General features: G+C 39.3%; 1 protein-coding gene across 1 annotated transcript; it reads left to right on the forward strand.

The window, feature by feature from the left end:
• Positions 1–6129: 6129 nt before the first annotated feature.
• LOC132660622 (olfactory receptor 10T2-like) lies at positions 6130–7122 on the forward strand. The gene has a single exon (XM_060604427.2). It carries the CDS (start codon positions 6130–6132, stop codon positions 7120–7122), a length of 993 nt encoding a protein of 330 aa, XP_060460410.2.
• The last annotated feature ends 13279 nt before the right edge of the window (positions 7123–20401 follow it).

Genomic DNA, 20401 nt, shown 5'->3' on the forward strand with positions numbered 1-20401 from the left:
TATCAAATACATGGTTGGCAAATATTTTATCCCACTCCATAAGCTGTCTTTTTGTCTGATAATGTAATACACTACACCAAAGTAATGGATAAAAATCATATCTCAATGGATGCAGAACTAGCATTTGACAAAATTCAACATCATTTCATAATATAAAACTTCCAAAAAATTATGTGTAGAAGCAACAATCAACATAAGAAAGACCATGTATGATAAGCCCACAGCTAACTTCATACTTAATAGTGAAAAGCTGAAAGCTTTTCCTGTAAGATCAGAAACAAGTTGGAGATGCCTAAACTTGCTACTTTTATTCAACACAATTCTGGAAATCCTTGTCAGAGAAATTAGGCAAGGTAAAAAAAAAATAGAAGGAACATGAAATGAAAGATATAAAATAGTCTGTTTTTAGATGACATGATCTTATATAGAGAAAATCCTAAAGACTCTACAGAAAACTGTTAGAACTAATAAATGAATTCAGTAAAGTTGTAGGACACAAAATCAACATACAAAAATCAGTTGCATTTGTATACAAAAAAAGGAAAACTAAAATCTTATAAAATAGAGGGCATATGATTTGATCCCATTTGTATGGAATTCCAGAACCTACAAGACAAGCCATGGTGAAAAAAATAATCAGAACAATGGGTGCCTCTCTTAGGGGGAAGCTAGGACTCGCTGGGGAGGGGTATAAGGGATACTGTTCCCAGGCTGATACTAATATTCTTTTTTTAATGTTTATTCGTTTTTGAGAGAGAGCGAGTGAGCATGAGTGGGGGGGAGGGGCAGAGAGAGAGGGGGACAGAGGATCCAAAGCAGTATCTGAACTGATAGCAGCAAGCCCAATGAGGGGCTCAAAGCCATGAACCGTGAGATCACGACCTAAGCCGAAGTCAGATGCTCAACCTACTGAGCCACCCAGGTTCCCACTAATATTCTATATAATGAGAGGTGTTTGAGTTACACAGATGATGCATTTACCAATTCATAGTGATCATACATTTAAGATTAGCATATTTTACTTTATGTAAATTTTCATAAGGTTGCATAGAATAAAACATGTAAGAGGTATTGAACTGTAGTTATTGATATGTGTACAAAGGTATTAAGGAGGAAGTGTACTGATGTCTGCAATTTCCTTTGTACCGTAAGATGGATTAATACATGGATAAAGTACAAAGAGACATGTGATAAAGCCAATATAGTAAAATCTTAATGTGTGGCATAATGTATTTTCCAAAAATGGTGACAGCAATAATTCCAGTCCCACATGTTCTTCCAGAACTTTGTCACTGTCCCATCAAGGGCCATAATCTCTTTTTACCTTCTAGAACCTGGGTATTACTTGCAGGCTGTCTGAATGAAAAGAATTCAGTACAAGTGAGGTGGAATATAAAAGTTGATATGGCATCCATTTGGCTCTCATGGAATGCTCACCCACTGAACCCAGCCACCATGCACATGCAGAAAGGTTCAATCCCAATGTAAGGTCTCACACAACAGCTAACCATCAACAACCTGATTAGAGTGTGCAAGATATTTGAGATCTCTGTTAATCCCTATTGAACCTCTCTGCATGAATTTAGTTAGACCCACTAAGATTTGGGTTTAATAAAATAGTGGATACTAAGAACAGTTTAGGTCCTGGATACACAGATGCCAACAAGATAATTATTGTAGCATGGCTTTGTGTTTCAAAAATTTCAGGGATCCTGGGTGGCTCAGTCAGTTAAGTGTCTGACTTCAGCTCAGGTCATTGATCTCGCCTGAGTTCAAGCCTCCAAGTTGGGCTCTGTGCTGGCAGCTCAGAGCCTGAAGCCCACTTTGGATTCTCTGTCTCTCTCTGTCTCTGTCTCTGTCTCTCTCTTTGCCCCTCCCCCTTGTGTTCTCTCTCACACAAATAATAATTTAGAATAGATAGATAGATAAGAATTTCATTACATACTGGGAAAAAATTTTGAGTGGCCCTGCAGTCAATGGAGGTTTCAATTACAGTCGATTTTCCTCTTCAGCAAGAGTTATTTCACAAGGAAGCAGTCACAACAACGTTCTGTGTTCATTATTTTTTCTCCACCTTTCTTCTGGCCAATTCCCCAGGCAACAGCCTGTATGACAGGCTCCTCTCCCTTGGCCTGCTCATAGGACAGAAAGACTTCCAGGACTTGGCACATTTTCAAAACTAAAAAAAATAATGGTATTGAATATGAAGTAAAATACTTGAGGGACTCCTTCATATTCCAAAATGTATTTGAACAAGTTGAATTTCAAATGCTTGATTTGTTTTTTCATATAAATAAGAGCAAACTTCCCTGAATAATCACTAAGTTATATCAAAATAAAAACAAGGTTTTGTGGACATCACAATGAGTTCTAGGTCCACAGAGAACAATCCTCCTGGTATCTAATAGAAAGGAAGAAACTCGGAGTAGTGTCAAGGGGTCATGGTCTCAGGTGACCACGAACCTCTCACTGGAATGTGCATGGAACTCAGCTCTGACCATAAGTAATAGAGAAGATGCTGCCCTAAGGTTATAAGAGACTTTGTAATTTCAGACAGAGTGAGCTCATCACAGTCATTCAAAGGACAAAATGGCTTAAACACTAATCTTTAAAGGGCACTAGAGAATTATAGAAAACTGTACATGAGCACAAGTTCCTCAAACAGCTTACTGTTTTCTTCTTTTTAAGAGTTTGGAAGTGACTCGTCTTTGACATAAGGTGGGAATTTTATATTTCTATTTATCACAAACATTGTGCTCTATCCACTAATAATGAAGTAGCTGTGGGGGTTAATCAGCAGTTAAAAGTAATGCATATACTAAGGGTACAACTGGATGGAGGGAAATGCTGTAGTTTTCCTATTCCTGGCACAATTAGCACACAGACAAAGCTATGAGAGGTTAGAAAGCTGCAGAGAACAGGACTGCAAACTCCATCCCAAAGCCAAGTGCGCAGCCGAGAGGGAATGACTCCGCACAGCCAATAAGCAGAAGGGCAAGTACAGCATCACAGGGGACTTGTGAGCAGGCAAGTGTTGCTGAGCCCCTGTTGGAAAAGTTGTCTCTACACCATGCGATGTTTTAGCAAATGGGAATGGAACTAGCAGGCACTTGTCACTTATTATCTGATAAGATAAGGATATGTGCATAGCATTGTAACCCTGTTAGGAGGTATATTTAGGGCCATGGAGAAAAGTAGCTACTTGCACATATGTAATAGAACAGGGTTTGGATGTGAACACAGGTCCCTCTAATTCTGCTCAATACCCCACCCGCCCCCACCGCCGCCTTACAAAACAGACTGCAATATAATTCCAGGTCTAATCTCAAGGCTAATTTGGTGATTTCATTGTATCAAAAGAATTAAGCAGGAAAGAGTAAAGAAAAACATTTATAAAATCCTGCAATTTCCATATTTTACCCATTATTTCATCATAAATTTCACTGTGAACCATTGGCAATTTGATTCTTTGTGGGACTCCCCCACCCCACATACCTTTTTCCCTTTGACTACTTGGTGGACCATTTGATTTCATACTTAGCAGTTGTGATGTTTAAAAACAAGTATTTCTTTGGTGGATCTAATATATAGCTTCATTAAAAGACCCAAGGAAATAAGTTTTCTCATATATATATATACATATATATGTGTATATATGTACATATATATGCATATATATGTGTGTATATATATATATATATGAACTCAGAAAGCCATTTACAACTAGAGAAAACATAAGCCTTGTGAAACTATGTAAATCTTGTTAATTTCCTATAAGAATTCAGACCTATAAATCAATAAAGCACTCTTTTATTTTCCCATTAAAAATATCAGGGATGCCTGGGTGGCTCAGTGGGTTAAGCATCCTACTCTTGATCTCAGCTCAGGTCTTGATCTCAGGGTTGTGAGTTCAAACCCTGTGTTGGGCTCTGCGCTGGGCATGGATCCTACTTAAAATTCTAAAAATATCCCTATCTTCTCTGAAAATTGTTGAAAACCTAACTCAAAGCTGACTTTTCTTCTGATTGGGTTGGAAGAAACTTAAATGCACTTTTCCAAACACTCGGTTGTAAATATTCACCTTTGAATGTTGCCCTATGATCACAAATTAAGCGTAGCTGTCAGGAAAATTCTCCAGTTCAGGCTGGTGAGGAATGATGAGTGACATAGTGATCCCAGCACTCCCCAGACTGGCCAAGGTTTTGATGTACCTCTTGGGAGGTAGATTGGCTTATGGTGTCCACTGTGCAGGGTTTCGAATGGTAGTGGGACAAAAGAATCTGCCAGGTGGCTTACATCAAGATGCAGCCTCAAATTATGTAGGCCTCACTGCTAACTCAGAGAAATTAGACATACTAAATCCACCTGCAAGGGTGGGAGCACGGATAAACCAGGAAACGGGTTTTTCAGAAAAATAAATCACTTAGGTCCCTTTCAGTCTACAGAAGTGTTATAGCCCAAGGAGGGTGAGTTGATCACAAAACATCTCCTTCAAACTCTGCCCTTGGAGAGTGATTGGAAGTAATGAGAACGATGTCATACTGACGTATTCTCAATCACTAGCTCCCTTGAGTATTAGGAGGAAAGCAGGATTTATCATCACTACAAAGGAAAAAAGAAAGTAGCAGAGTCATAGAGTTTCAAATAATCCCAATTTCTCCTTATGTTTTTCTTTTCTCCTCTTTGAAAAACATGCCAGAAACCTGGGATGGATGTGAGTGAGGATATGTAACTCTCAAGAATGCTTCCCTGGTGACCTAGATATGTCCCTATTATAGGAGAAGCTGTGGCAATTGTGTGCTATTTGGTCAAATAAATATTTGTGGAATTCATGAATTGGCTTTGGATAGCCAGTTAAACAAACCTATACCTTAGAGTCCATGTTTGTAACATCAGGACCGACATCCCTACCACAGAGTCACAGGAAGAAATTTAGTGAGAAAATTCTATCAAACGCAAAGCATATTGACCAGCATATTTCAGATGTGAGTAAATACTGGTTACGTGACTTGCCTCCTTGTATATTTTTGGCCCAGTAACTGAGTACACAAGGATTATACAAACTTTACAGCTAAAGGTATATTTTCTTTTTTTTCTCTTCAAGCTTTGTGGATTCTACAAAACATGTGTCTCTACCATTCTTTCCCCAAACTTCAACTGCACACCAATGTCTTCTCAAGGTTTTCCTTTCCTTTCCAGACAATAGTGCCTGAAACCAAACCCACATTGTGTGGGAAGTACCTGTGTTACTTTCATCATGTCATCTAACACACAGAGTGGATAGTTTAAGAAGCAATGGAAATGACCTGAAGAACTTGAGTTCCTCTAAGAGCTGGGCTGCAAAGAAGCTCTTGCCACCAGTGAACCCATTAGAAAATGTCCTGGAAATTTTCCTGAAAGTTCAAGAATTCAACAGGGTATCATGGACACAAATGAGCCATCCAGGATGGCATAGCCTCTCCATAACCATTTTGTCTCTAAGATATGCCTGAATGGGAGACAGGGATTGAACACCTCCAGCCTCAACTTACTGTCATAAATAGGAAACCAACACAAATTTCAAAATGGTAAGTTCATTAATTACATCTATTCATTGGCATAATTGTTAGTCAAGCAGCCACTGCCTTCTGGGGAATAACTCTAGAGATTCCAGGAATGTTTGGAAAATCTTTTCCTTACTTCTTAAACTAGTAGTGATTCAGTCAACATTGTTAGGCACTTCTGTGTGCCAAGCTAGGACTAAACCACATAAGCATTTTACGCCTGTTACTTCTCATACTCCTGTAGGTGAGAAAGTAACATTTTTTCCTTCATATTTCCCTCTTTCATGCAGATTCTCACTGTACAGGACAGAAAGGGGTGATATGAGGGGGTTCCCAGAATATATTTTAGCCTACTCTGTGGCATTTAGGCAGATTCTTCTACTAGAATCTTTCTCCTCATCACTCTGAACTTGAATTCAGCCAGATGCATTTAGCTCCCATTGCTTAGGTTCTCTCATTAACATTTGTCTTGCTGTTGCCCAGGAGCCCTTGATTAAAGGTCAGGTGACCTCAGTGCTTTTTATTATCTTGAGTATTGACCTCAAGAATGTCTGCACCTGTGGGAGAAAGTTACTGAGCCTAATGAATGATGGACAATCATACTACAGTGAGCACATTCCTTCTGTGGGGGTTTTCCAGTTTCCCAGACTCGCAGGGTCTCCTCTTTGTGATGATTTTCTTCTCCCATGTGACCATCCTAGCTGCAAATGTGTGCATAATGGTGGCCATCAAGCTGAGTCACAACCTTCACACCCCCATGTATTTTTTCCTCTGTGGCCTGTCCTTTTCAGAAACTTGTACCACTATGGCAATCATCCCCCGCATGCTAGTGGACTTGCTGTCAGATAGCAAGGCCATCTCTCTTCCTGAGTGTGCCACACAGATGTTTTTCTTCTTTGGCTTGGGAGCCAATAACTGCTTCATCATGGCTGCCATGTCTTACGACCGTTACACTGCCATTCACAGCCCACTGCGCTATAAGGTCTTGATGACCCATAAGATCTGCTTTCAGTTCATCATGGCCTCTTGGATGGCTGGGTTCCTGGTTTCTCTGTGCATCGTCATCACTGTATTCAACTTGTCTTTCTGTGACTCCAACATCATCGAGCACTACTTCTGTGACATCTCACCTGTGGTCTGCCTTGCCTGTGATTACACCTCCCATCACGAAATGGCTATTTTTGTGCTCTCTGCCTTCGTGTTGGTGGGCAGCTTTGTTTTCATTATGATGTCCTATGTCTTCATTGTGTCCAGAGTTGTGAAGATGCCTTCTGCCAAGGGGAAGTATAAGGCCTTCTCCACTTGCTCCTCCCACCTCACTGTGGTGTGCATACACTATGGATTTGCTGGCTTTGTCTATTTGAGGCCCAAGGACAGGGACTCATTCCGTGAAGACATGCTGATGGCGGTCACATACACAGTGCTGACACCTCTGCTTAACCCCATCGTTTACAGTCTCAGAAACAAAGACATGCAGACAGCTCTAAGGAAGGTATTAGGCAAGACAAATAGGTTCATCCCTCAGATGGGGAGTAGAAGAACACCGGACATTAAAAATGTACAGACTGTTGATAAATAAAAGTGGAAAAAGTAGAGTATTTCCAATAAAATCATTAGTTTGTGTGCAAAGCAATTAAAGTGTATTCTAATTGTCTGATATGCCCTGGTCTCACTCCTTTCCTATTACAAAACCACAGGTAGTTTTACAATATTTTAAGATGAAAAAATATTTAAAAATGTTATTACACATATGTGTACATATACGCATATAAATGCATATACATACAGGCACACACGCATGTAGTAAACATATCAAAAAGCAGTTTGGAAAACCATTTTCATAACCTTTGTTGCCTTTGGAAGAAGAAAAACATACTAAAATGGAAAAGGAGAAAAAAATGAAAGAGCAATGGAGAAGGAAAGAAAAAACACGAATTCACTTAGTCAAAAGAGGAAAAACTATAAGCACACAAACTTAGACTTGAAATGAGTGAAAGGCTACAAATATAGAGAAATTTCCAGGAATTTTAAGAAATACCTTGCTCAATTCTATTCAAAGAAATAAGGAAACTAGATGGGAATGGAAGAATTTCTGGAAAAATAAACTGATGAAAATTACTGCAAAAGACATTTTTAACATACCAAATTTCAGGAATAATATAGAAAAGTCTGTCAAAGAGCTATTTTTCCTATTGCCCAGCAAAGGAGTAGGCCGGATGGTTTCATAATTAACTTTCTCAAGACCTCAAAAAGCAAATAATTCAAACACTATTTGAGTTAGAGCATAAAGATAAATAGCTTCTAATTTATAAAAATCAGAGAGGTGGAATGTGCTATATATAACTGAAGAATCTAATTGAGGCCATTGTGGTAAGGTTCTCATGTGGACTGTGGAAGATGTTAGATGATGTCAGGAAGTCTAAGCATTTTGAAGTCACATTGTCTGATGGCACAGCCAGATGATATGAAGTTGCCAAAGCTGAAGGTCTGAGATGGGAAAAGATCAAGAGGTTGGTGGCAATTTGCTAATAAATAACAAGAAGTGGGGTGGTCAGTAAAAGACTCTGAGGACAACAGTGCAGTTGACCCTTGAAAAACATAGGTTTTAATCCACTCACATGTGGATTTTTTCAATGTAGTAGAGTAATGTAAATGTCTTTTCTTTCCTTACGATTTTCTTAAAAGATTTTTTTTTCTCTACCCTACCTTGTTGTAAGAATACGGTATATAATACATATAACATGCAAAATATGTGTTAATCAACTCTTTATGTTATCAGCAAGGCTTCCCGTCAACGGTGGGCTATGAGTAGTTAAGTTTTGGGGGAGTCAAAAGTTTTTGACTGTGTGGGGATCAGTGCCCTAAACCTCTGCATTATTCAAAGGCCAACGATATATTATTTCTTAGCTGGGTAAGATTGGTGCCAATGAGGGAAATGTTTTGTCATAAATATGCAAACAAACGATTTAGAAATATAGTAAGAAGCTAGGAGAATGCCAAGTTGTGGCTGGCCTATAGAATAAGGAAGTGAGCAACTTCTGTTCAACAGAGCTGAGAAGCAATTGTGCCCTTCTCAGACAACAAGGTTTAGTTAAAATGAAGAGATAGAGAATGAGCTCTGTGTAAAGTCGATGGGTAGAGTGGAGAGAAGATTCCGGAATGGAAGCAAAACGTCTTGGGAGAAACCCCTGAAAAGAAAGAAGAATCTCAAGAGAGGAAGCATGAGGTTGTGCTACAGTGAATACAGGTGAGTAGAGTTCCCGCAGGGCTTGAAACTGAGATTCAAATCACAGCTTCATTGATTATATGTGGTGTCACAGCCTATTGGGTCTCCAGGTCTCAGTCTTTGTTCAGCACTGAATTAAAATTTGGCTAGAAGTTCTCTGACCAACCATTTCACAAATTTCACCATTGCATCTTCACAAATGTCCCCTAATTCACACGAAAGTCTCTGTTTCCTCATATGATCAACTTTACCTTTTTCATCTCATTAAGTCTCAATTTTGACTAAAAGGGATTTACTCCTGGGATGCAAGGTTGGTTTTTTATTATTATTCTTATTACTAAAGTTTATTTTGAAAGAGAGAGACAGAGAGAGACAGAGAGAGAGAGCGCACTCATGAGCAGGGGAGGGGCAGAGAGAGAGGGAGAGAGAATCACAAGCGGGCTCCATGCTGTTAGCACAGAGCCCAATGCAGGGCTTCACCTCACAAACTAGGAGATCATGACCTGAGCAGAAACCAAGAGTTGGACGCTTAATCGACTGAGCCACCCAGGTGCCCCAAGGCTGTTTTAACATATGCAAACCAATCAATGTAATACACCACATTAATAGAATGAAAGATGGCAGAGCAGCATGGAATTTTTTTTTTTTTTTTTTTTGCCTCTCTCATCCTTGAATGCAGCTAGATCAACACAAATCACCTTGCACACCTAGGAAACTGATTTAAGGATTAACATAACAATCTGCACAACTTGAACCACAAAACTTGGCAAGTATAGTACAGAGAGGTGAGCTGGGGGAGAGAGAAGGCTCAGAGGGTAGGGGGCTGTTTTTGCTTGTGGAGAGAGAACAGAGACGGGGGGAGAGTACAGGAAAAGCACTCCCCCTCAAAAGCAGCTGGAAAGAAAGAGAGTGGACTGAACAAAAAAGGGAAAAAGGAGAAAGGGACTACAAGGGAATGAACAGAGAAAGGAGAAAGGAGAGGGTTTAAATTCCATTAAGATGCTATAAAAAGGGGAGTGCAGAGTCTGAAACTCCACAGCTCATACCTGGTGGACCACAGAATACCACCAGAAACTCCAACTCTACAAGCATGATAATGGCAATAAATTCAAATCTTTCAGTACTCACTCTAAATGTCAATGGACTACACACTCCAATAAAAACATAGGGTAATAGAATGGATAAGAAAACAAGATCAATCTATATGCTGTTTATAAGAGATGCATTTGAGACCTAAAGGCACCTTCAGATTGAAGGTATGGGGATGGAGAATCATCTATCATGTTGATAGTCACCAAAAGAAAGACGGAGTAGCCATACTGGTGTCAGACAATCTAGATTTTAAAATAAAGACTATAACAAGAGATGAAGAAGGGCATTATATCATAATTTAGGGGTCTAGCCACCAAGAAGATCTAACAATAGTAAACATTTATGCGCCAAACGTGCAAGCACCCAAATATGTAAATCAATCACACACATACAGAAACTCATTGATAATAACACAATAATAGTAGGAGACTTCAACACCCCACTCACAGCAATGGACAGATCATCTAAACAGAAAATCAACAAGGAAACAATGGCTTTGGATGAGACACTGGACTGGATGGACTTAACAGATACATTCAGAACATTTCATCCTTAAGCAAAATAATACACCCTCTTCTTGGGTGCACATGGAACATTCTCCAGAATAGATCACATACTAGAACATAAATCAGCCCTCAACAAGTACAAAAAGATCGAGATCATACCATGCAAATTTTCAGACCACAATGCTATGAAAGTCAAAATTAACCACAAGAAAAATTTTGGAAAGATAACAATACTTGAAGACTAAAGAACATTCTACTAAAGAATGAATGGGATAACCAAGAAGTTAAAGAGGAAATTAAAAAGTACATGGAAGCTAATGAAAATGACAACACCACAGCCCAAAACCTTTGGGACACAGCAAAGGCAGTCATAAGAGGAAGTATATACCAACTCAGGCCTTCCTAACGAAGGAAGAAAGGTCTCAGATACACAACCTAACGTTACACCTTTAAAGAACTGGACCCTCCCCCGTTCATGCTTTGTCTCTCTGTCTCAAAAATAAATAAAATGTTAAAAAAATTTTTTTAAAGAACTGGAAAAAGAACAGCAAATAAACCCCAAACCAGCAGAAGACAGAAAATAATAAAGATTAGAGCAGAAATCAATGCTATTGAAACAAAAAAAACAGTAGAACAGATCAATGAAACCTGGAGCTAGTTCTTTGAAAGAATGAACAAAATGGATAAACCCCTAGCCAGTTTGATCAAAAAGGAAAGGGAAAGGACCCAAATAAAATCAAGAATGAAAGAGGGGAGGTCACAACCAACACTGCAGAAATACAAATAATAGGGGAATATTATGAGCAATTATATGCCAATAAAATGGGTAATCTGGAAGAAATGGACAAATTCCTAGAAACATATACACTACCAAAACTCAAACAGGAAGAAATGGAAAATTTGAACAGACCCATAACCAGTAAAGAAATTGAATTAGTAAGAGATCTCCAAAAAACAAGAGTCTAGGGCCAGATGGCTTTCCAAGGGAATTCTACCAAACATTTAAACAAGAGTTAACACCTATTCTCTTGAAGCTGTTCCAAAAAATAGAAATGGAAGGAAAACTTCCAAACTCATTCTATGAAGCCAGCATTACCTTGATTCCAAAACCAGACAAAGACCCCACTAAAAAGGAGAACTACAGACCAATTTCCCTGATGAACATAGATGAAAAAAAACCTCAACAAGACAGTAGCCAACCAGATCCAACAATACATTAAAAGAATTATTCACCATGACCAAGTGGGATTTATACCTGGGATGCAGGGCTGGTTCAATATCCACAAAACAATTAACGTGATTCATCACATCAATGAAAGAAAGGACAAGAACTACATGATCCTCTCAATAGATGCAGAGAAAGCATTTGACAAAATACAGCATCCTTTCTTGATAAAAACCCTCAAGAATGTAGGTATAGAAGGATTGTACCTCAAGATCATAGAAGCCATATATGAAAGACCCACCACTAATATTATCCTCAACGAGGAAAAACTGAGACCTTTCCCCCTAAGGTCAGGAACATGACAGGAAAGTCCACTCTTGCCACTGTTATTCAATATAGTACTGGACAATCAGAGAATACAAAGGAATAAAAGGCATCCAAATTAGCAAGGAGGAAGTCAAACTTTCACTTTTCACAGATGACATGATACTCTATATGGAAAACCCAAAAGATTCTGCCAAAAAATCACTAGAACTGATTCATGAATTCAGCAAAGTCACAAGATATAAAAAATCAATGCACAAAAATCGGTTGCATTCCTATACACCAATAATGAAGCAACAGAAAGAGAAATCAAGAATTGATCCCATTTACAATTGCATGAAAAATCATGAAATACCCAGGAATATACCCAACCAAAGAGGTGTAAAATCTACATACTGAAAATTACAGAAAGCTTATGAAAGAAATTGAAGAAGACACACACAAAGAATGGAAAAATATTCCATGCTCCTGGATTGGAAGAACAAATATTGTTAAAATGTCGATACTACTCAAAGCAATATACATATTCAATTCAATCCCTATCAAAACAACACCAGAATTCTTCACAGAGCTAAAACAAACAATCCTAAAATATGTATGTGACCAGAAAAGATCCCGAATAGCCAAAGGGATCCTGAAAAAGAAAACCAAAGCTGGAGGCATTAGAATCCTGGACTTCAAGCTATATTACAAAGCTGTAATCATCAAAACAGTATGGTACTAGCACAAAAACAGACACTAAGATCAATGGAACAGAATAGAGAACCCAGAAATGGACCCACAAATATATGGCCAACTAATCTTTGACAAAGCAGGAAAGGATATCTTCTGGAATAATGACAGTCTCTTCAGCAAATGGTGCTGGGAAAATTGGACAGCAACATGCAGAAAAATGAATGTGGACCACTGTCTTACCCCATATACAAAAATAAACTCAAAATGGATGAAAGGCCTACACATAATACAGGAAGCCATCAAAATCCTAGAGGAGAAAGCAAGCAAAAACCTCTTTGACCTTGGCCGCAGCAACTTCTTACTCAACACGTCTCCAGAGGCAAGGGAAACAAAAACAATAATGAACTACTTGGACCTCCTCAAGATAAGGTGAGGTCCGAGGATGCAGAGAAAGAGGATCTCTTTTGCACTGCTGGTTGGAATGCAAGCTGGTGCAGCCACTTTGGAAAACAGTATGGATTCCTCAAAAAATTAAAAACAGAACTACCCTACAACCCAGCAATTGCACTACTAGGTATTTATCTAAGGGATACAGGTGTGCTGTTTCAAAAGGGCACATGCACCCCAATGTTTATAGAGGCACTATCAACAATAGCCAAATTATGGAAAGATCCCATATATCCAGCGACAGATGAATGGATAAAGAGGATGTGGTATATATATATACAATGGAGTACTACTTGGCAATCAAAAAGAACGAAATCTTGCCATTTGCACCTATGTGGATGGAACTAGAAGGTATTATGCTAAGCGAAATTAGTCAGTCCGAGAAAGACAAATATCATAGGATTTCACTCATATGAGGACTTTAAGATACAAAACAGATGAACCTAAGGAAAGGGAAGCAAAAAGAATATAAAAACAGGGAGGGGGACAAAACAGAAGAGACTTTTAAATACAGAGAACAAACTGAGGGTTGCTGGAGGGGTTGTGGGTTTGGGGATGGGCTGAATAAGAGGCATAAGGGAGGATACTTGTTGAGATGAGCACTGGTGTTATACATAGGGGATGCATCACTGGCATCTACCCCTGAAATCATTATAGCACTATATGCTAACTAACTTGGATCTAAATTAAAAAATAAATTAAAAATATAAAAAAATAAAAATAAAAAAACAGAATGAAAGATTAAAAACCACACGCTATCAATAGGTGTGGTATACATACACAATGGAATATTATTCAGCCATAAAAAAGAAGGAAATCTTGCCATTTGCAACAGCATGGGTGTTGTAGACATTATGCCAAGTAAAACGAGCCAGACAAAGAAATAAAAGTACCGCCTGATCTCACTTAGATATGGAATCTAAGAAAGTCAAATTCATAGAAGCAAAGAGTAGAATAGTAGTTGCCAGCATTGGGGAGGTGGCAGACATGGGGAGATGTTGGTCAAAGAGTACAAAATGCAATTACGTAGAATGAATTTGTTTTAGCAATCTAAAGTACAGCATGGTGAATGTAGTTAAAAATACTGTATTTAATACTGGAAATTTGCTGAGAGAGTAAATTTCAGGTGTTTTCACCACACCAGAAAAAGGTAACTATGTGAGAAAATGGGTATGTTAATGAGCTTGACTTCATTAATCATTTCACTATGTATATGTATGTCAAAAATCATCTTGTACACCTTAAATATATACATTAATAAGAAAATTAAACATTTTACAGATTAAAAAATGGCAACTCGTACTTTATTCACATCATTTGAATGGAAACTATTGTATTTTTTTTTTAACATTTATTTATTTTTGAGACAGAGACAGAGCATGAACGGGGGAGGGGCAGAGAGAGAGGGAGACACAGAATCCGAAGCAGGCTCCAGGCTCTGAGCCATCAGCCCAGAGCCCGACGTGGGGCTCGAACTCACGGACCGCGAGATCGTGACCTGAGCCGAAGTCGGACGCTTAACCGACTGAGCCACCCAGGCGCCCCAAAACTATTGTATTTTTAAGAACCATTTCTTTGTGAACTTCTTGAAAGAAAAGCAAATGGCATACTCAACTTTGTGTTCTCAGTTCATAATCTAGTGTCAGGAATAGAGACTAAATAAATATTCACTGAATTAGAATTAATGTTTAACCAACAGATATTTGTCAAATGCTCGCTCTGTACCAGACATTGTACTTTGAGCTAAGGATAATTCATTCAACCTCCCACATCACTACTTTCACCCACCCAAGTTTCTGCAACTGCATTTCCAACTAGAAATAATCATTCTACTCCTATCTTTCTGTATGTCTCAGTTTAAATGTCATTTCACCAGTAAATCCTTCCTTGAGCCTCACAAACAAATGCATTTGCAAAATGATATCAAGAGGGATAGAGACTGAGCAAAAAGCTACAGCCTGGGGCTTTAGGCGGCATGGCAGGGTGAGTACATAGAAGTTTGAGGTTAGAGGGGCGCCTGGGTGGTTCAGTCAGCTGAGCGTCTGACTTCGGCTCAGGTAATGATCTCACAACTTGTGAGTTCGAGCCCTGCATCAGGCTCTGTGCTGACAGCTCGGAGCCTGGAACCTCCTTTGGATTCTGTCTCCCTCTCTCTCTCTCTGCCTCTGTCTCACTCTCAAAAAATAAATAAACATTAAAAAATTTTTTTAAATTAAAAAAAAGTAGTTTGAGGTCAGAGATGCCAAGGCAGCTAAGACTTTCGAGGCCAAGATCCTGGAGAGGAAAAACTGAAAAGATGTGAGCCCCAAATCCTTTGTGTAATTTCTTTTTAAGGAATGTGACTACTTCCGAGTTGCACAAGGGCTGGCGAGAGATCAAAACACCAAGTGGAAATCAGACTGTGGGAGGCAGAAGATCTTACCAGAGATTCTGGCATTTTGTAGTGCTGGCTTGATAGGCTGTTTAAGGTGGAGGGGACCTATAACACCTTATGCTTTTACTTGAGAGTCCTAAAAGACCATACCTTAGGGGTAATTGCTACATCCTAGAAATAAGTCAAATCCGAATTAGATCCTCCCCAACAAAGCACAGCGCCTAACCTACACTGGGAATACCACCACTGTTTTACTATGATGCAAGTTTAGAAGCTATTGTATAAGAATACATAGAGTTGTTTTATTATGTGAATGACCCATTTGGGGACTATAATTCCATTTCTTCAAAGGGATTAATCCAGTGCTCTATCTGCCTGCTAGAAGAATACTGAATACACTTTGGAGGAAGATAATCTCATCCAGAAACTCTACAATTTTTTATCTATACTGCCTATCATTCAAAACAAAACGATAAGGTATGCCAGTGATTTGCCAGGACCAAATGAATAAAAAACAGGTATTTCAAAATAAATGTTAATAACATATTTAAGAAAAACAGAAGAGTAACATGAAGAATCACACCAGAGAACTAAATGCAAAAACTTTTTTTTTAAAGAAAAACAAAATAAAAAGTATCAAGTTTAAATCTTGGAAATGAAAAATAAATTAGGACTTCAGCAGATGAATTCATAGTAGATTGGATACAGCAGAAAAGAGGGTTAGTAAACTGAGAGGTCAGCAGAGAACATACATGTTACTGGATGAAGAAAAAATAATAATAAAAATACAAAAAGTGTGAGAGCTATACTGGAAGTTGTGAAAAGATCTAACACATGTGCAATGAAGTCCGAGCCAAAAGGAGAAGAAATTTCTGAAGAAATATTCAATGATAATATTCCAAACACAAAAGACCATGAGCTACAAATTCAAGACATCCTGCATCTTCCAAATATGGTAAATGTAGGAACAATCACACTTCCGGAAATCATAAGACAGGAAGCCAAAAGCAAAATAAAGTGTGAAAAGCTTGAGGGTGCTGGTTTGCAAACCCCTCCTGGGAATTTTCAAGGTAAGATTTGAAGCCAGCCCCCTACACAGAGGGCAGCGAGAAACCAAAGAAAGATTGGACGCCACGTCCAGGTTAGAAGGTGGCAGTTGTAATAAGCAAGGGGAATTTACATACCAGGGCTTGTCTCTGGCGGCAGCAAGACGACAAATGGATCCCCACACCCACCAGCGGAACTTTAACAGCTTGTAAATAGGCCTTAAATGGGTGCAGTCACGCAGACCATGCAGGTGTTTTCAATACCACGTTACTATCTCAAGGCTGTGTTCCTTGGAGCAGCCTCTGGGAGCGGGAAAGGAGAGCGGAACCCACATTCCAAGGACAGGGGAGATGCGAGCAGCCCCTGAATGCCCGGGTCCAGCTCCAGGGTCAGTGGGAGCAGCCCCTGAATGCCCGGGTCCAGCTCCAGGGTCATCCTTTTTTGATGACTTTTGATGTTCCCCAACAAGAGGGAAATGAAAGACATATTCCCTTTGAAAAAGAGGAGGGGAGAAGGAGGGAGGAAAACTGAAAGCTAAACTTTTTAGAGAAATGGTAGAAGCACGAGAACAATTACATCTTAAAGGTGCTTGAAGATATTTCACGGATAACCTAGAATTCTACCCAGAGTTATCTTCAAGAATGAAGGTGCACAGAAGGTTACCAATACATTGTATCAATGTCCTTTTCTTGGTTTTGTGTGGTACTGTAGTAAGCCCTGGGTGAAATTAAATAAAGGGTTCACAGGACCTCTCTGTACTATCTTTGAAGCTTCCTTGAATCTAGAATTATTTCAAAATTAAAAAAAAAAATTAAGTGGAAAAAAAATGAAGGTGGAATAACTTTTTATGACGAGCCCCCCCAAAACAAGCAAACAAAAAATCCCCAACCCCAAACCCACCTGAAACTTAAAATTCATCACCAGCAAACCTGTATTAAAAGAAGAAATAAAGTTTTTTAAGCAGAAAGAAAGTCAATGCTAGTATAGGCATAGTGCTGAAGAAAGGAATGAAGGGCACAGAAAGAATGAATGTCTGGGGAACTAGAGCAGGTGCAGTAGTTGAGGGAACAGCTTTGGGAAATAATTAAGAAATAGAGTTGGTCTACATTAATAGGCAGATGATAATCCTATCACCTCCACTGCCTGAAGCCTCAGATTAAAATGAGAAAGAATTTAGTACTCTCTTGTAGAATCTTCCAAAATAGCAACTTTATTGAAGTATAGTAATTTACATACACACAATTTAAATCTACAGCTTGATGACTTCTGACAAATGTAAACACTTGTATAACCATCACCCCAATAACAGTACATGATGATTTCCTTACCCCCAAGAAATGATCTCTTCTCTTCCCCTTTGCCTTCAATCTTCTCCAATACTCCACTACAGGTAAGGTTCACAGAATGGCAGGAATGTCACTGACTTGCTAAATCCCAATCTACTGCAGAAGAAAAATTTCCTGAAATTTATATAGACTAAGAATATTTTAACAATACAACAGTTTTGGATCTTTAAAATTTTTTCCCAGGTCATACTTCTTTTTTTTTTTTAAGATATTATTTTTAAGTGATCTCTACAGACAACATGCTTCAACTCACAACCCTAAGATCAAGAGTCCCATGCTCTTCCAAATGAACCAGCCAGGTGCCCCACCCAGTTCATATTTCTGCCTTCTAAGTAGCAAACTACAATCTAAGTGATCAAGAAGCTTCCAAAAACATTTTTTTACAAAAGGAGTTTTTGATTGTTCCCAGTCTACAATCCATAGTAATCAGGAAACTTCAAAAAATAAAATTCTTACAAAAGGAGTTTTTGATTATTCCCACAGGGATATTCTTTTTTTAATTATTATTTTTGTAATGTTTGTTTTTATTTTTGAGAGAGAGAGAGAGAGTGCACGAGCAGGGCAGGGGCAGAGAGAGAAGGAGACACAGAATCAGAAGCAGGCTCCAGGCTTCGAGCTGTCAGCACAGAGCCTGATGCAGGGTTCGAGCTCATGAACTGCAAGATCATGACCTGGGCTGAAGTTGGATGCTTAACTGACTCAGCCACTCAGGTGTGCCGCCACAGAGATATCCTTGATCCTTATTTTTTGATGTGCTGTTTGGGGAAAATGCTTTTGACCATTCCTAATATTCTCTATCCCCCTTTGGAAGAGATATCTACTAGCATACACACTTAAAAAAATTTTTTTTTAATGTTTATTTATTTTTGAGAGAGAGAAAGAGAGACAGAGAGCCCAAGTGGAGGAGGGGCAGAGAGAGAGAAGGAGACACAGAATCCAAAGCAGGCTTCAGGCTCTGAGCTGTTAGCACAGAGCCTGATGTGGGGCTCAAACTCACAAACCGTGAGATTATAGCCTGAGCTGAAGTCAGACACTTAACCAACTGAGCCACCCAGGTACCCCCATAACACACCTTTCTTAGCCTTCACTCCTTCCTTCCCTAGAAGTAATAAATTAGCTGATAGTAAATTTGGAGGGGAAAACTAGATATATAATAATATTAGCTCAGTACCTTAACAAAGTACCATAAACTGAGTGGCTTAAACAACAAAAATTGTTTCTTTCACAGTTCAGGAGTCCAAGATCAAGGTGTCAGCAGGGTTGCTTCTTTTTGAGGACTGTGGGATTCCTTCCATCTCTCTCACTTAGCTTCTGATGGTTTGTGGGCAACCTTTGGTGATCCTTGGCTTGTAGAAGCATAACCCACTTCTCTATTTTCATATGAGGTTCCCCCTATGTGCTGTCTGTATCCGAATTCTTCTTTTTTAAAAAAAAAAAAATAAGGATACCAGTAATATTGGATTAGAAGCCCAGCCTCCTCCAATATGACTTCATCTTAACTAATTACACCTGTAACAACCATATTCCCAGGTAAGATCACATTCTGAGATACTGGTGGTTAGGATGAATTTTTGAGGGACACACTTCAACCCATAACAGAAATCCCAGCCTTTTGCCCTCCCCTTTCTCTTGGGAGTGAGTCTGTCCTCAGTGCTCTGGGCTGCTCTTGGCCCTGCTATAAATGGATGGAGACAGGCCTACTCTCACTGCAGAGACCAGGGACAGGGAAGGAGAGTGTCAGATTCTGGGATTCAGAACATGAAAACACATGTCCACAAATATGTGTCACATACTCTAATATCAGCTCCTTCATTGGTGTAGGTTAATATTTTTGCTCTCCCATATGCCTTCTCTTTTTGCCATCTCCTCGGTTGATTGAGAACTTGGGAGGGAAAAGATAAGTGTCGATGCCTATCCTCTCCACTAAAAGTTGTAACAGTGCCACACACCCTACATCTGGGTGATTGGATTATTGAATCCCTTCAAGTGGAAATATGAAGGAAAAAATCTCAGCATGGACTTACCACAATCAACTGGGGAGTCTTTACGTGCCTAGACAGAAGAGACTTAGATATGGGAGACGCCAGTATGCAACATGTCTTCCACCTGACAGAAGGAATGGGGTGGAAGGAGGCAGACTATTTTGATGGGTGTGCAGTGAGAGTTGCCCCAAATCTCTTGCAGTACTAGGCCTTACAAAGAGTTGCCACTAATTGGGAAAGAACCAGAGGAAAAGGAATAATTTTGTGAGAAATACGATAAATATAGTCAGGGCACACTGAGTTTGAGAGTCTTGGGGGGAAAGGCCAGTGAAGAAGTTCATCTGTCCTTCAAGGAAGGTGTGTAGGGACTCTGTCACCACACCAGTGGCAGCTGAGCTCATGGGAGAAGATAAGATTACCTATGGGGATCATGGGGAGGAGGAGAGGGAAGAGGGCAGAAGATGAATCCTGGTGAAAAGCAAAGTATAGGAGGAAAGATGAAGACAAAGACTTCCAGAAACACTCATTGAAAAACTTCAACCACCAGAGTACAGATCTCCCACCGTGACTCGAACATGCCCTTTTCCAAGACTGAAGTCATACCTTTGGGAGCCCTCTCTTTGCAAAGGGCTGTGTCCGTGCTGACTTTGGCGCTTTACCAGCTCAGCTTGCAA

The sequence above is a fragment of the Panthera onca genome, chromosome D1 (assembly GCF_046562875.1).
Source record: "Panthera onca isolate mPanOnc1 chromosome D1, mPanOnc1 haplotype 2, whole genome shotgun sequence".
Taxonomy (NCBI): Eukaryota; Metazoa; Chordata; class Mammalia; order Carnivora; family Felidae; genus Panthera; species Panthera onca.